This window comes from Fundulus heteroclitus, chromosome 3 (assembly GCF_011125445.2).
Source record: "Fundulus heteroclitus isolate FHET01 chromosome 3, MU-UCD_Fhet_4.1, whole genome shotgun sequence".
Classification (NCBI taxonomy): domain Eukaryota; kingdom Metazoa; phylum Chordata; class Actinopteri; order Cyprinodontiformes; family Fundulidae; genus Fundulus; species Fundulus heteroclitus.
In genome coordinates, this window is record NC_046363.1 from 23,806,879 (window position 1) to 23,823,706 (window position 16,828).

The window sequence follows — 16,828 nt, forward strand, 5'->3', positions numbered from 1 at the left end:
TATACCCGTAGCAAATTTGAATAAAATACTTTTAAATACATATGCATGCCGCACTTTCCAGATTTGTTTTCAATACAGGAAAATCATGGGTAATTTTCTTTCTGCTACAATCATGTGCTGCTCAGTGTTGGCTGATCACATATAAAGTCGTCATGTAACAACATGTGAAGAAATTCAAAAGGTATGACCATTCATGCAGTCCACTGTATGCAGATAAACATGTGAACAACCAAACAAATAAACACATTTGAAATTAGGGGCAGAAATGCTGGAAATGAGATGCGGAACTAATCTGCTGCGGGCGCCGTTTGAGCCCGGGAACTATTCAACGCCGCACCGGGAAGAGTGTTGTTTACAAACAACTTTCTGACGTGGGGAGAAAATACCTAATAGTTTATTAAAGCATCTAATTATATGTGAAAGTTGCGTTTCTGAACAGTATGAAGGCTCTCACGCAGCATCTGTAGTTTAAGTCACATTAATGGGCTTCGCTGAGGCGGGTGAGTGCCGCAGTTTCTCCTTTAACTTTTGGTGTTTACAGCCTCTCTGTCTGGCTGTTTGTCTCTCCCAGTGAAGACATTTAAACATGTTAACGGAGCTGTCATTGCTACCCCTCCAAAACCGACACGGTCCTTTTAGTTTAAGCGGACAGTCTGAGCTGTCTGCAAGGGGAATATGTTTCAGTAAATTGATTTCACTTTCTGTTTGAGCAGAAGGGCTAATGAGCTGTGACCTGAGTGACTTCGCTCCAGGAGTTAAAACCAAAAGAAGAAATAAAAGGTAAATGGACCGCGTCTCAACGTGTGTTGTCCGGCTACAATGTTTTTTAGTTTGGAAATTGGGTTTCTAGGAAATCGATTTATCAGAAGATTTTTTTTATTTTCCTGTTGCTGCTTAATGTTTGTTTATTGGTTGAAAAACAATGCTGGGGCCAAGTGATAAGTTCCACAATAAGCTACTGTGTCACATTTACTAACTGTACTTTCAGGGGTGTCACTAAGAATCTATCTATCTATCTATCTATCTATCTATCTATCTATCTATCTATCTATCTATCTATCTATCTATCTATCTATCTATCTATGTAGCTAACTAACTAATTAACTGAAATTTCCTCTTGGCCAGTCTGGCTAGGTGTACACATTAAAGACAAACAAACAACTTTGCCTACATTTATATATATATATATATATATATATATATATATATATATATATATATATATATATATATATATATATATACATAAATTCTCTTGTTGCCTTGGAATCATCCTAACTTTTACCCTGATAGAGCTGCTCTGTCTACTTTACAAGTAAACTGGAATACTGGAATACATTTTGCCTTAATTCAATGGAGACAACAACAACAACAAAAAAGAAATAACGATCCAGTAGTTTTTCATTTAGGTACCTCTGTATATAAGACATGTCTGCCACCTCTGATAAAATAGGATTTAGTCAATTTTTAAAATGTTTAGGCCAGTAAACCCCCAGTCGGTCGAGGCAGATGACCGTTCACACTGAGCCTGGTTTGGTTTTTCTGGTTTTTCCTCCCTGTTAAAGGGGAGTTTTCCTCTCCACTGTCGCTTTATGCATGCTCAGTATGAGGGATTGCTGCAAAGCCATTGACAATGCAGACGACTGCCCCTGTGGCTCTACGCTCTTTCAGGAGGAGTGAATTCTGCTTGTCAAGACTCAGTGCAATCTGCTGGGCTTCCTTAGATAGAAAAGTTTTGACCAATCTGGATGATTTGATTGATTGATCAAGGACCCAATGTCAGAATCCCATTTAATGTCTTTTTCTCCGGCCTAGCCCGTAGCTTTACTTAAAGTCAAAATAGTAGTGCAACAATAAGGAGTGACACTCTGACAGAGCCATGGATCAATTCCTGATATGCGCCTTCATGGCCAAGAGTTTTTTTGCAGTGACACAAATGTTGTCCTTTTTGCTCTTTAGTTTTGGATTTATGGAAACGTTTAAAATGACCAGGCTATGTTAATTTCCCTGCAGGTGTATTATAAACAGGCAAAGGTTGGAAGAGTGCACCAGAAATGAGGATTATTCTCTTGTCGTTGTGCTCTTGGTTACCGCCACAGGCAGCAGAGCTAACTTTATTGCGATAAAATGACCTACGATGTAAGAAAGCTGCAGCTAGGAAGGTTGTATCTGAAAGAGCGGCTTTCCAAGTTATTAAGATCTTCAGGGTGTGAAGGGCAGCGGCAACAAAGAGCTTCAGAATACTCAGCAGTGTGCAGACTTTCCTACCACCAGCTTGCTGAACCTTGGCAGCAGGTGGAGGTGAATTCATCTGCATAAACAGAGAGGGAAGTAGTTTTGATTAACAGTAACGTGATATATGGAGAAAATATTCATTGAATTGACACGGAAAATACGATGTAGCCTTTTGTCTAAACAACAGGAATGCGAGGTTGGGGTGAAAACATGTCCACATAAAGCCCTCTATTAATGCCTAGACGTGTTTAAAAGGTGACAGGGTTGATCAAATGGATCACAAAGCCTGATTTTTAACTAAAGTCTTTGTTCAGGCAGAATTTTGAGCGGACGCGTGAACTAAATTAGGCATATTTTAATCTTCGACATATTTTTCTGACTGACCAAAGGAAACAAACTGCAAATAAAACCAAAAATGTCAAAGTATTGTAACCACACACACCGATTGTTTTGGTGTCACTGCGAACACTTTTGGTCCTGACTGTTGGCAAAAGTGAGGTTTCATCTGCGTCTCTGAGACCAGGCCACTAAAAAAAAAATTTACCAGAAAATACTTCATACTTAAAAACTTCATGTCACTTATTGATAATCAATGTAAATCTTCTGCTCACTAAAAACATTTTAAGCTCAAATCAATACTTTTTTGTTTTTGTTTTTTTTGTTCTGTAAAGTATTTGACTTTATACCATCCTTCTTTCCTTCCTTGTGTCCTTCCTTGATTTCTTTTTTCTAGTGTTTTACCTCCATTCATCCTCCCTGCCTTCCTTGTATCTTTCATTCCTTCCTTGTATGATTCCTTCCTCTGTTGTGTTCTCCCCATATTCCTTACTTGTATACTTCCTTGCTTCTTTGTATTCTTCCTGGTGTCTTTCCTTCCTTCCTTGTGCCCTTCTTTCCTTTTATGCTTCTTTCCTTCCCTGTGCCCTTCCTTCTTGGTAAGCTTCCGTCCTTCAACGTGTCCTTCCTTTTATCCTCTCTTTCTTCTTTGTATTGTTCCTTCAATCCTTGTGGCCTTCCTTCCTAGTTTCCTCCCTTCCTTTTAGGCTTCTTTCCTTCCTAGTTTCCTCCCTTCCTTTTAGGCTTCTTTCCTTCCTTGTGTCCGTCCTTCTTTGTAAGCTTCCTTCCTTCAATGTGTCCTTCCTTTTATCCTCCCTTTCGTCCTTGTATGGTTCCTTCAATCATTGTGCCCTTCGTAGTTTTCTCCCTTCCTTGTATGCTTCCTTCCTTCTTGTGTCCTTCACTGCACCTGTACTTTCTTCCTTGTATCCTTCCTTCCTTGGGTCATTCCTTGTAAGCTTCCTTCCTAACTTGTATCAGTACTTCCTGTGTGCTTCCTTATGTCATTCCTTCCTTGTATGGTCCTTTCCATCCATTCATCCAGTTTCTATTTTTGCTGCTACCAACTGTGAACCCTGTCCGCTTTACACACATCCCCCATAAATTTAAAGTGATTTTTTTTTTTGTATTTAAAAATTTAAAATGATTGTAAAGAATTGTTTTTCTTTCTTTTTGCTTTTTCTTACCTACTCCTTTGATCCATGGTACAACGAGGACATACTGTGTATATATTTGATGCACCTCGTCCTACTTGACTACTTCTTCCTATGACTACCGATTACTGAGCCAATGTGACATGTGAATTTCTCCAATGTGAGATCAATAAAGCTTATCTTATCTTAATGTAGAAGTCTGGGAAAGTCTGGATTTTGAGCATAATTTTTTTTAGAAAAAACTGTATATATGAACCGGACTGATTCGGGAGCCAGATTTAGAGGCGTGTCATAAAACGTATTCATTTGAATTGTGCATTTAGCAGAACCCAAGCTGTGCCGCTACGTGCAGCGCGTGGACACGGTGAGATAAAGGCGAGCAGGTGCGGCGTGGAAGTTCCACAGAGGTGTCGGCTGTGGGCGCTCAGCGGGACACATGGCAGAGGAAGGCAACAAGCTGACACTTCGGCGCCTGGAGGGACCCATCAACAAGTTCATTAAAGTGGCTCTGCCCACGGACCTGGAGAGGCTGCAGAAACACCACAGCAACATACTGAAGGTGAGGAACCCGTGTCCGCCTGGACACACGGACACACCCAGGAGTGAATGAGAGCATTTCATCTTTTCTGTCCACAGTACCAGCAGAGCCAGCAATGGGACCGCCTCCATCAGGAGCATATAAATGCCAGCAGAACTGTTCAGGTAAATTATATATATATAAAATTAACAAAGATATCTATAGGTTGTGTATTTAGGGAATTACAGGTTTTATTTAGAGGACAATTTGACTGACGGCTGCTTAAAGAGCCATATGTCTCTGCATCTCCTAAGCGTATATTTGGTGGTGAATTGTCTGAAGCTCGTGACCTCCTAAATAAATTTAGACCTTGACATTTCCTACAATTGTGGCAGTCCCGTTTTCCAACTCAAAGAAGATCAAAGTTAGGGCGGCCACTGGCGGGTTTATCCAGTTAAGCACAGACGGGGTCTACGTTAACTAAATAATTGTTAGTCTTCTGGTTCAGAGCCAGTTTGAACTGACGCCTGACATACGAACCATCCCTGGGAAACAATAAGCGGACAACAAATGGCGGTCAGTGACAGCGTAAACGATGCCGCCACACACTACAGTAGATTATAGGTGAATGAAGATGGATGGATGAACAACTTGAGACCCTGTTTGCAGCACATTTAAAAAAGTTCCCCTCGTACTTGTCCTTCCATCATCTTCTGTTTATCTAAGATCGGGTCGCGGGGCCAACAGGTCCAGGAGGCGACCCAGAAATCACATATTTTGCATCAATGCACAAAATATTGATGCAAACTCCTGGTTCTGTTGCACACATTTGGCTCGCAGAGCTTCTGTAATTGGTCGTCCCCAAAACAGAGAGGCGGCTCTGCTAAAAGACGTCTCTTAACCCAATCTTCACGTCGCTTATCCGTCTTATATCTCACAACGCACGGAGAATAGATTTGCCTCTCTGCGAACGTGAGACTTCCAAAGGAGAGCCGGAAATCGTGGACGAGAAATTGAAGGAATGTCCGCCGGTACCTCTCTTCGGGCGCTTGTTCACATGGCTGATGTGAAAGGCCTCGCGGGATGTTGTTGCCTGGAAGCCGCCGTGTCTCTGAAGGTGAAATAACTCCAAACAGGCACACACTCATCCTCTCACCATTACTCCACTAACCCCCCCCCCCCTCCCCTCCCGGGAGCGCTCATGGAGTGCTTTCCCGTGTCCTTGTGCCGTTAATTCAGAGTCGGTGTTTTGGCGCTCCTCCTTCAGATGTTTGGATGTGCATCTGGGTGTTATCTGGCCCATTCGTAGGTGGGTACATGGGCTGATCACAAGTGATTTAGAAATCGGAAGGAGCAGCTTTTATCCTTTTTAAAAAAATAAATAAAAAAAACAGACTCCACTCTCTTGCCATCATTGCTTAAATATGTCTTCAGTCATTTACTGAAACCATTTCTTCAGGATGCAGGAGCTCACGTTACCAACCCGCTTCGTTTGCACGCTGACAGGTGCCCGACCCGTCTGCCTCCATGTTAATCAGTGTGCCTTTTCAGTTCCACGCCCGCGGAGGCACGGGTGTGGGCGTATGTTTATTCATGTCCTGTAATTAAAGGAGCGAGTTATCGGCAGGACGTTGACCCGCGGAGCCCGGGTCGCGCCTCGGCCCGGAGGGCTGATGGCTGCCGCGTAATCCTCCTGTCACCCTCGGGGCATGTGCCGTGTTCCCCTGCCTCATATCGAAAACCTTATTAAGCTCCCGTAAACTCGCAAACAACCCCGCGCAGACATACGCACGCGCGCACACACACTCGCACGGGCCTAACACTTCTTAAACAATGGACCAAAACTACAGGCGGATAGAAACGCTCCCGATCCTTCTGGTGTGTTTGCGGTCTGACGGGTTTTCTGCTGTGTGATTAAGAGCCGGTATAGATCAGCTTTGGCCTTCAAAGCAATCTGGAGCGCGTCTTTTGTCAGCATTGAGCTATGTAAAAGTAAGGCTTTTATTTTTGAAAATCCTCTGTGAGCTTGGTTTTGAGAGGACAGCAGCGTGAATTTTTCGTGCCTGTTTTAGGTCCGATCATAATGCGGCATCTTGTTTTGCAATAAACCATCAGATGTAATATCCTGGCGTTCGTTTGGACGAGTAGCTGAAAGCTTTATTTTGAAAGGCCTGGTGCAGCTGCTTTCTGTCTAGACTGTTTTAGCTCCATTAAAACGGGGGCGTTTATTTTGAAAAGTATTTTCTTTTAGTTAAACATTTAATTTTATCAGTAATGGGGAACATACTTCTGAAACATTCAGACTTTTATTTTGAAGATCTGCTAACCTTGCTAACCCTGGTGATGGCCCAGTAGGTATTGGAAACCATACGACACACTGGATATGAAAATAAAGAGTCTTCTTTTTATTTTGAACCGTATCGAACAGTTTTATTTTGAAATCTCAAATAAATCCCTTTCTCATTCCTAGTTTAAGACCATCAGAAATTCGAGTCCTTCTTCAGTTGGACTTTTCCTTAAAAAAGACTCTTACTTTGACGGTGTGAGTTTAACCTTGACAGGAAGCAGCACATCAGTGTCTGATATAGACAAATAAAGACAGGCAGGACCACATCAGATGCAATGATCTTAACAAAAAAGCAGTCTGTTGGAAAACTGCAGGCCAGGCAAGTTTATTTCTACAGCGCATTTCATTAAAAAGACAATTCAAAGTGTTATAGACAGTGGCATAAAATAAATCATTTGGGTTCCTTTTCCTGCTTCTATCCCTTAATTAACAACAGTTGTATTTGCCTTGGTTCTTAATTTTAGTATGTTTCAAATATTTTATTGCTTTTTTTGTTTTTTCAAAGAAGTTGCCTGCATAAAACCAGATTTCCCTCTGAGCAGCCTGTGAGTCCTCTGTCCTTTCTGCAGCAACTGAGGGCGAACATCAGAGAGATGGAGAAGCTGTGCGGCCGGGTCCGCTCCGAAGACGCCGAAGCTCTGGAGGCGCTCGTCAAGCCGGTCAGGGACAGAGCGTCAGCCGCAGCGCAGGACTTCCTGCTTCTGCACTCCGACCCGCCTGCGACGCCGCCGGACGCACGGTCCTCCGTCAGCCGGTCCGGCAGCTGGCATCATGGCGAGGAGGCCGACGAGGAGCCACCGGCGGACGGGCAAATTCAGCTCCGGCTTCCGGAAATCCCGGCTGATCAGAACGCAGCCGAGTCCTGGGATAACCTGGAGGAGGTGTGTTTGTTTCTTTAAGCTTTTAATTAAAACAAAAACATTGGTCTTTTTTTATGAGTTGAACCATAATCCCCCCCCCCCCCCCAATAATCCAGTTAGATAAATCCCAAGGCATGACTTGTAAAAATGTTTTCTGCACATCAGAACAAGAATAAAAAGTCTTTATAAACAGTTATGCACCGTGCTGTTAAAAGCTATTCACCCGTTTACAGGTTTAATTTGTTTTTGCTTTTTCATCACACTTTCAGATTCAGATTTATTTATTACTCCATGGCGAAAATGACAAAAACACTCACTTTCTGTCATACATTACCCATGAGCAAAAGGGAGCACAAAGAAGATAAAATCTTATTTTGTCTGCCACCAATCAAAAAACGAAATAACTTTGCTAAACAGCCACAGCCAAAATAAAACAACACTATAACAAACGTCTATGTTCAAATAAAACAACAAACATTTTTAAGGAAAATATCAACATTCATGTATAATAATAAATACACAATGCACAAGGCAATATCTATCTATATATGTCTATATATATACAGATATATATATGTATATCTATCTATCTATCTATCTATCTATCTATCTATCTATCTATCTATATATGTATATGTACATGTACATGTACATGTATATATATATATATATATATATATATATATATATATATATATATATATATATATATATATATATATATATATATATATACTTAAATGTCAGTCAAATTCATTGAGCTCAACCAGTGTGGGACGGGATACCAAGCAGTTCCTGAGGAATTGGGACTCCAGGGAACCACAGTGAGAACCGTTATCCATAAACGGAGATCAAGGTATCAAGATGAGCCTTTCCAGAAGTGTCCGGCTGAACAGAGCTAGACTATAGCTCATCGACAAATCACCAAGGAGCTTTACAAAATAACCAAAAACCATTGCCCCACTAAACCTCATTACGGCTTAAACTCTCGTTTGCAGGAGGGTTTCAATTCAGCCACGTTGGGGAGTTTTCAAGCATGAATGGCCTGTTTTAGCGCATGCCACAGCATCTTAATCAGATTTAGGTCTGGATTTCTTTTCCCTAGAAATCTACAAAACCTTCATTTTAGTTTGTGAGCCATTGAGAGGTGAACTTGCTGCTGGGTCATCCTGCTGTCATCCTGATCAGCCAAAGGATGCAGGAGGTCTAAGCGCTAATGGCCGGACATTCTCCTCCAGGATTTGCCGGTGGAAAGAAGAAGTCTTGGTTTGATTACGGCACGTCGTTCCAGTCCTGAACGAGCAAAGCCGCCCCAGACCATCACGCTACCACCACCATGCTTGACTGTTGGATTGATGTTATGGAAATGCTGCGTTAGTTCAGAATATTTTCCATAAATTGTTGCTGATCATCAAGTTGTTTTTCAGCCAATATGTGTTTTATTTATTTTTATTTTTTTTTGTTTGCTTGGTTCGTTTTTTTGGTCATCGGTGTTTTTGACTTCAGAAGCTCCCCCATGAATCCCATTTTGCCCTCTCTCTTTATTATTGTTGACTCATGAAGCGCGGTCTGCCGTGCTTCAGACCTTCTGCGTTGTTCTTGCAGTAATTTCTGGTAAGGTGCTCCGTGTTTCCTCTGACTGTGGATGATGGCCCTCACTAGGGCTGGGACAATATATCGAGAATTGTTTTTAGATATCAAGATAAAAAAAAGAAGATATAAGATGATATTGAGGCAAAGGCAAAAAAAAAAAGAGACGGTTAATGTTGGGTTAGAATTTGACCTTTATGTATTCCAATGGGTTATTTTTGTCTGTTTCTCATATTTATCTACTGTATTAAAAAATGTGTCTGTGAGACATTTGGGATAAAGCTTTGATTCAGAGATTCCTTTTCATAATTACTTTATAAAAAGAGAAGCATATCGAGATAAATATCGTATATCGGCCTAAAAAAATCAAGATATTATTTTTGGTCCATAGCGCCCAGCTCTCACTGTAGTTGACTGGAGTCCCAAAGTCCTAGAAATGGCTCTGCAACCCTTTCCAGAAATGAGTCACTGGGTTTGTTTCTCATCTGTTTTTGAGTTTCTTACTTTCAGACAGGTTCTGTTTGAGTGATTTTTTTTTCTTTCACAAGGCCTGGTAGTCATGAGGCCTGGGTGAAATTCAACTCGCCTTTCCAAAAATGTGGTTAATCACAGTCGATTCGTGATCTAACAAGAGTCCAATAATGTTTTTTTAACACAGATAATGTTTTTTTTAACACAGGGCCAAGCTGGTTTGGATAGATTATTGTCTAATAGTGAATAAAATCATCACTTTGAGACTCCATATTGTATTTACCCTGGTTATCTTTGTCTGATATAAAAATCAAACTGATGCTCTGAAAGTTTCGCAAGCAAAAACAAAACAGACCTTTAAAGAGGGGATTCGTTTTTGACAGCACTGTTTAGTGAGTTATATTATTCATAATAATTAATAAGAAAAAAGGAAAACTCTCTGAAAGATGGAGGTCTGAGGGACTTCAGTCACTGTCAGCCAGCCTCCTGTTGTTGTCTATTTCATTTTTTATTAGATAACGCTGCAGATTTGTCTGATAAATCTTTCGGTGAAATCGCAATAAAATCAACTTCCTGCCCCCTTTCAGGACCTGAAGGAGCTGAGCGGCTTAGTGACGGAGTTCTCCCTGCTTGTCCATGTGAGTACCAGCGCTCTGCGGGGCGCCCGCGTTCACATCCCAGCGCCGCGTGCAGCTCTCCGTCTGCATGTGCTGCTCGCCCGCAGCGCCTTTCCAGGAAGCCCTCCGTGTGTTGGAGCCACGTGGGCTGGCGTTGCCCGGCGAGGCTCCTCCGAGATCAGCTCAGGAGCGTAACGCCGGGGGCCCCAGAGGTCCCGCGTCTGGGGCCCCCGAGGAGAGTTGATGAGAAGGAGAGAGGCAGGAAGGGGCGGGAGGGAGGATTTGGTCGTCAGGCGGGGAGAGGAGGGAAACGAGGGATGCAACGGAGCAGGTGGAGAACAGACGGTTCAGATTATCTCGTTCCTCTGGGATGGAGGGAGAGGAGCAGGGAGGCTGAGAGAAGGAGAGATTAACAATGGGGAGAGAGTGAAGATGTAGCTGGAGTATAAAAAAAAAAAAAAGAAGAAGAAGGGGAAACAGAAAGAGCATAGACATGTTGGGGCGTCTCTAGGGTGAGAGGTGCCGTTTGGGGAGTGATATTCCAGCAGGCAGCGCCTCAGTGGAAACGCTGAGTGAGCGTGTGGTTGTGTCTTTGTTTGTGTCACGTTAGCGGTTCAGCTTCTCTTTAGGACTTTCCACCAACCTTTAAACATTAAGTTATCGCTTTAACAAACCACTGCGTTTATACTGTCAGTCTGTTCCTAAGATACCAGGCGGGGCTTTTCCTGACAGGGTTATTAACGTTTCTACACCGTCAGTCGTCAGAGAAGTCTGATATAAAATAATCGTTTAGTTTTAAATAAAAAAAAACACTTTTTGTTCATGAACCATCTGTTCTAAAGCTCTGGCAAAAATTCTGAAATACAGTCGTAACAAATAAGTAAAACAGATTTGAAAATCATTTGCGCTCTTTTATTTTCTAAGTTTAAAAACAGATTCCTCGTTTTGCCATTTAAGGAGAAATCATTTTCATTTTTTCAAAAAAAAATTTGTTGTCAGTCAAAAAAAAAAAGATTTGTGTTCACAGAATTTGTTTCCCTGAATTTATATTTGTGAAAAGATGGTTGCAGAGTTCCTGCGTTATCGAGACCCCGAAGGCCTCAAATTTCATACAAACTTGAATGTTGGACCATTTTTGTTCAATACTAGCCCCGAATTCCTCCTGCTGCTGGATAAAACATATTTTGTTTTATTTAATTTGAAACATATCAAACTACGTTGGTGACTGATTAAAAAAAAAAAATACATGTTTCGTACTGCATTTCTTTATGTCCCATCTGGAATTATAAAGTAGAATAAAATTGTACTATTGTACAAAGTTAATTTGACCATTTCATTTAAAAAAAAAACAAAGAAACATAGTGTTTCTAAATTATTTGGTTATAATAGTATTTGTGTAACGTAAACAGGCCTGCGCTATATGGTTTTTGTATCCAAAGAATTATCTTCAGACTGGAGGGGAAAAGTAAAAATTTTGTGTTTTTTTTGTTGTTGTCAAAATCAGTTTTTGACAAATCTTTAATTATTTTGGGGGGAAAAGGTTAATGAAACCAACAGTTTTCAGTGTTTTTTGTACAACTTAAACTTTGCTTGTTTTCATTTTTATTTTAACAATTTTCTGACTGGTTTATAAAGCTTTTTTTTCTGGAAAAAGTGTTTTTAATATATATAACCAGGGGTGTCTAAAGTGTGGCCCGGGGGCCATTTGTGGCCCCTGTGCTGATTTTGTGCGGCCCTCCAACTGAATTTCAAGAAAGATTTGGTCGATCAGCCCTGGTGGCTTTTTGCAGATGGAAGCTTTTTATTTTTTAATTAGGGTAAATGTATCGTAGACAAGTTAAAATCTTACAATAGAATGTTTAATTGAATGTTCAGTACAACACAAAACATTTTTCCTTTAATAAGCGCACTTTTTACATTTGCTTCAATTTCATGGTAAAAAGAGCAACTTTCCCTCAAATGCAGACTTTGGTGCCTTAAAATCTAATTGTAATAATTTAATAAAATAGGCTAAATACAGTTTCATATCTTTTCTTAAAATCATATTTTGTTGGGCAGGGCTAGTGTTTTTGGTTATGTTATTTACTTTTACAAATTTCTTGGCCCTCGAGCGCTTCCGATTGAACAATTTTGGCCCAATAACCGAAAAGTTTGTACACTGCTTTATTTAACTATTTGGCATAAAAAAAAACAAATCAACTGTTTATTCACCAGCTATCTAGTTCCTCTGTGCAGCTTGATCTATACCTATGTTTTTTTTTTATTCTAAATTTTCCAAAAGATTGATAGAGTGCTCTATGAAGCATAAAAAAAAGAGAATTTAATTTCTTAAAACTCAAACTGGTATGTAAAAATAAACATTAGTTCATATCTGCCTGGCTCTAAAGCCTCAGCTTTTATGCAGTCGCAGCGTTCAGACAAAATAAATAACAGCGTGTAACGGTGACGGAGCAGCCGCGCGTTTCTCTGAGGCTGGTGGAAAAAACTGCAGTCTTCTGCAGGAACGAGCGCGATATTGGCGAAACCATCAGAAACCAACAGGAAGTTTCTTTTTGTCGCGTAAGAGGAGCTGCGAGAGCAGGTGAGGGAGGCGCGGGTTTGTTTCCGAGGAGGAAGGGGGAAACCAAGGTAAAGCTCTCTGCTCTGCTTGTCGCGTGGCCCCTGTGTCCGTCCGGTCCTCGCGTGGTGAGAGCGACAGCTGCCGCTCTGAATATTTCATGAGAGCCACACAAAAAGCACGCGGTGAGGCTCAAGTCCCGGCCGGGTGTACCTCCAAAGTCCTCGCGTGCGTCTACCGTGCCGTAAGAGCAGAATCCGGTCGGGTCGGGAGAATAAAATGAAATCTTGGAACACGACAGGTGGGGTGGTGTCGGTGCACGTTGCTATAAGAGTGTGTGTTAATGTGCACGCCGGTGCCTCCTCAGTCCCAGCAGGAGAAGATTGACAGCATCGAGGACAACGTCAACACAGCCGCAGCCAACGTGGAGGAGGGGACCAGGAGCCTGGGGAAGGTGGGTGTTTATGTATCTGTGTGTTTATGTCCTGATGATCCCCTGTGTGAGTGTGCGCCGTGTTTGGGAGATGGGCAGATCGATGGCACTTTGCCTCCCAGCCATTCCACAGCGTTTGTCCCCCATCGATCCCTTCCAATATGGAGGAAAGCTGCAATTAAGGAAATAGAGAGAGAAGACGGGGGAAGAGGAGGGGATGGGGGGGGAAGTGATAAAGACGTTGGATAAGGGGACCTAACCAGGCAGGGCCGGCGCGTTTCTGCGTCTGTTAGATTTAAATGAGTGTTCTGTAATTTCTCATATCAGTTATTCCATCCCATAATGTGAATCAAAAGACAAGTCGCCGCCCCTTCATACGTATTGCACATTGCAAATCCCTTCTTGGTTTCTCCTTATACTAGATTACACCCCTGTGGAAGTGTCTATTTTTAAAAAACACACCTCTACAGCGTTTTGTCTCTCAGGTGAAACCTTTTGTTGACGTCTGAGTTGCTCGAGGGATTTGTTTAATGTTTTGTTGCAGACTTCTAAATTATTAGTGCAATATTCTCTAAAATGAAAAAAAAAATAAACAAATAGAAATGTTGCTCTGCAGAGCCACTAACTGCTAACGTTTGCTTACAGCTCGCTCCTGGAAAAGGTGCGCAGAAAGCTTGAAAATGACTGAATCCTATATTCTTGTAACGCAATGTCACACAGAGAGAAATTAGGCGTCAGCAGTGATCTTCTGTGATCATCCCACCACAGGTGGACTGGAGTCCAGCCTAGTTTGCTGCGGTTCCAGCTGCTGGACTGGCAGATTGGGACAAGTTTAGGACCGGATGCACTGATCGGCAACGGGCAACAGACGTTTAGTTTAATTAAGGCCATGTTCTTTTGTCTTTCCCGTTTTGAAGATTTGCCAAGAGAATAGCCGTCTGTGTCTCATCACATTTTTACGCCCGCGAAAGAGACATGGGAGTCGACTTAAGCTGAGGAAAAAGAAGAATGGCCGCTGCGTGGCTCAGTGGCTCAGAGGCAGAGCACCTGCAGCCGATACTAGACGCAGCTGTCCCTGGTTCAATTCCTGACCTGGGCCCTTTACTGCATCCCTTCTCACTTTGCCCTTCTTCCTGCTGGCCACTGATGCCACAACATCTTAAAAGAATTCTTTAGGTATATTTCGCTTTCGTGGAAAGACAGTGTGACATTATGCTGCTGTAGTTTAAGGCTTTTGACTCTTATTTACTAGGGGTGCCAATAATTGGATTATTTCACTGGATTCAGGTAGTGGCATAGACTATATATATATATATATATATATATATATATATATATATATATATATATATATATATATATATATATATATATATATATAGTCTACCAGTTCAGTTTAAATTGATGTGATTTCTCTGTGGCTGTTTAATTAAGTTTGTCATTTTCTCTCTGCTGTCTTAATTGATAAAAGTAATCATAATAGCGTGAATAAATTATAACAATTCCACCGAACTTCAGGGGAAAAGTAAAACGTGACAGAGGCGAGATTTAAGCAAAAGCAAATGGGGGGCCGTTTTTTTTTTTTATGTAGCTCGAGGTTGAATGCAATAAAATAAAACCTTAGTTCTAAATCGACCGTTTTAAAAAAAAAAGAAAAAAAGATATTTGGCACGACGCGAAGCCAAACAAACAAATGGCCGTCTCCCCTCCCGTGAGTTGATTTGGTGGGTGTGGAGGGCTGCACCTTAAAGGGTTGAAACAGCAGCGAGATGAAACAGATGAGAAGGGTGTCAGATGTTTTAACGTGTTTTCAAAGCTTGTAATCTGTAATCAGGTCAAACGCTGTTTCACACACACACACACAGACATATATATACAACCCGCTCATTTCCTCCCTCCTCCACAACTTCTATAGCCAGAGTCCTTTTAACTCGGCTCAGATGAAATTAAAATTTCCTCAACTGCCACGGGGGTGTGGACAAGCAACGCTGGCTTTTGAACTAGATTAATTTAATGGTGAAGTGTTAATCAAGTGAGTGTGTGTCCCTGTGTGTGTGTGTGTGTGTGTGGATGGTCAGAGAATCAATCATTAATTGCCATCAGCAAAAAGCACCTTCCGCTCTGATGATAGCAGCTGCAATAACACGGCGGCCCACATCTCTCTGATTTCTCCTAAATGAAGATGATAAAAAAAAAAAAAAAAGGTTTTGATGCAGCGGACTGTGGAAGGGTACCTTTACATTTACACATGCAGGCTTGTTTGTGTTTTTCTTTCTTTCTTTTTTTTCTTTTTTTTTTTTTGTAAGGTTTAACCTTCTGTGGACTGACGAGTGATCATGAAAGGATAGCCGCATGCACACTCTGTCGCAGGGGCTGCCTTTAAGCCACAAAGTCTTGATGCCTCCAAAAGGTGTGCGAGGTAAATTAAACCGCGGCGTATCTCTCCTCCGCGTCTCTCCAGGCGGTGGGCTACAAGCTGGCGGTGCTGCCAGTCGCCGGCGCGCTGCTGGGCGGCGTGTTGGGAGGCCCTCTCGGCCTGCTGGCCGGGTTCAAAGCCGCCGGGGTGGCTGCTGCTCTGGGAGGGGGCGCCCTCGGCTTCGCGGGCGGCAGCCTGGTCCGCAAACACCGGCGAGCTCAGGTGGACCAACAGATGACACACCTGAAGGGCCCGTCAGCAGAAGAGCCGGAGAAGAGTAAGGACAAATGACCCAGAAGCTCCTCCGTGTGAGGACCGACTGATCTGACGAGACTCTGTGTGCACTTTGTTCAACACTTCAAAAACAGCCTTAATTATGAGAGACGGTTCGTCGTCAGGTCGGATCTGATGCTTTTGGCCTTTCAATGATTTCTACTTTTTTTCACTGTGGACTGAAAATGCAAGAAGAAACGAAAAACAACTGCAATTGCTTTATAAAAACATGAAACTTTGCTTCACACAGACAGCCTCAAATATATACATACGCCTTCACCTAATCTAAGCAACTTTATCTCAACCCTAAGATTTCTGTGGGATCATTGAGCTTCTTGCATGATTCTGGCTGGATATTTATATTTGCTCATTCAAAGTGGTTGCTTTCCTGGCACAGACCGGGCAGAGGCCTTTCCACAAGTTTTATGTATTCCAAAACACGTTTAGATGTGTGCCTGGGATCATAATCCTGTAAGGACCAACCAGTTGGATCATAAGACTCACTCATTTAGCTGCTGACTTGCAGTTAAGGTTAAAAACAGATGGTTCTGCCACTACCATGCTTTCCCGTTGGTAAAAGCAGTGCCGACTCCGCCGCCCAGCGGTGTCCCAGCATCTTTTAGTTAACGGTTGGCGTGAGCCTCGCTGGTGGTTTCAGGGCGGTGCTTGAACACGCTTACCGGTCTCTGTTTATCCAAGGGAGACGGTTCAGTCAGATCTCTGAAAATAAAGATTAAAACTGGTTGTGAAATGGGTAAAAAGAAAAGAAAGGCTGACATTAAAGAACAAACCCTGACCTAAATATTTGTGGACTATGCTTAAAAAAAAAAAAAAAAAAAGTCTGGCAGGAACCCCAAAACTCTTTAAATGAACTTTAAAGGTTGAGCCAAGAAGAACGATCAAATATTTGATCCAATTAAGATCGTTTGTGTTTAGACAGCCTGTGGTGCAGGTGTAGGTGGCGTATGTATACTTTTGACTTCTTGTGTTTAAAATCCTCAATAAATGACATTCTTGACTGT

At 42.0% G+C, this 16,828-nt stretch overlaps 1 protein-coding gene across 2 annotated transcripts; it reads left to right on the top strand.

Annotated features, from left to right (window-relative positions):
- Positions 1 to 318: 318 nt before the first annotated feature.
- Positions 319 to 16,387, top strand: stx17 (syntaxin 17). 2 transcript variants are annotated; one of them, XM_012849304.3, is made up of 8 exons: positions 319 to 500; positions 714 to 780; positions 4,049 to 4,284; positions 4,362 to 4,427; positions 7,159 to 7,470; positions 10,098 to 10,148; positions 13,052 to 13,138; positions 15,579 to 16,387. In XM_012849304.3, exons 3-8 carry the CDS (start codon positions 4,162 to 4,164, stop codon positions 15,822 to 15,824), a joined length of 885 nt encoding a protein of 294 aa, XP_012704758.2. In that variant the 5' UTR covers positions 319 to 500; positions 714 to 780; positions 4,049 to 4,161; the 3' UTR covers positions 15,825 to 16,387. The 2 variants fall into 2 exon arrangements, with proteins under 2 accessions (XP_012704758.2, XP_035989422.1); XM_036133529.1 differs by having other exon boundaries at positions 4,052 to 4,284.
- The last annotated feature ends 441 nt before the right edge of the window (positions 16,388 to 16,828 follow it).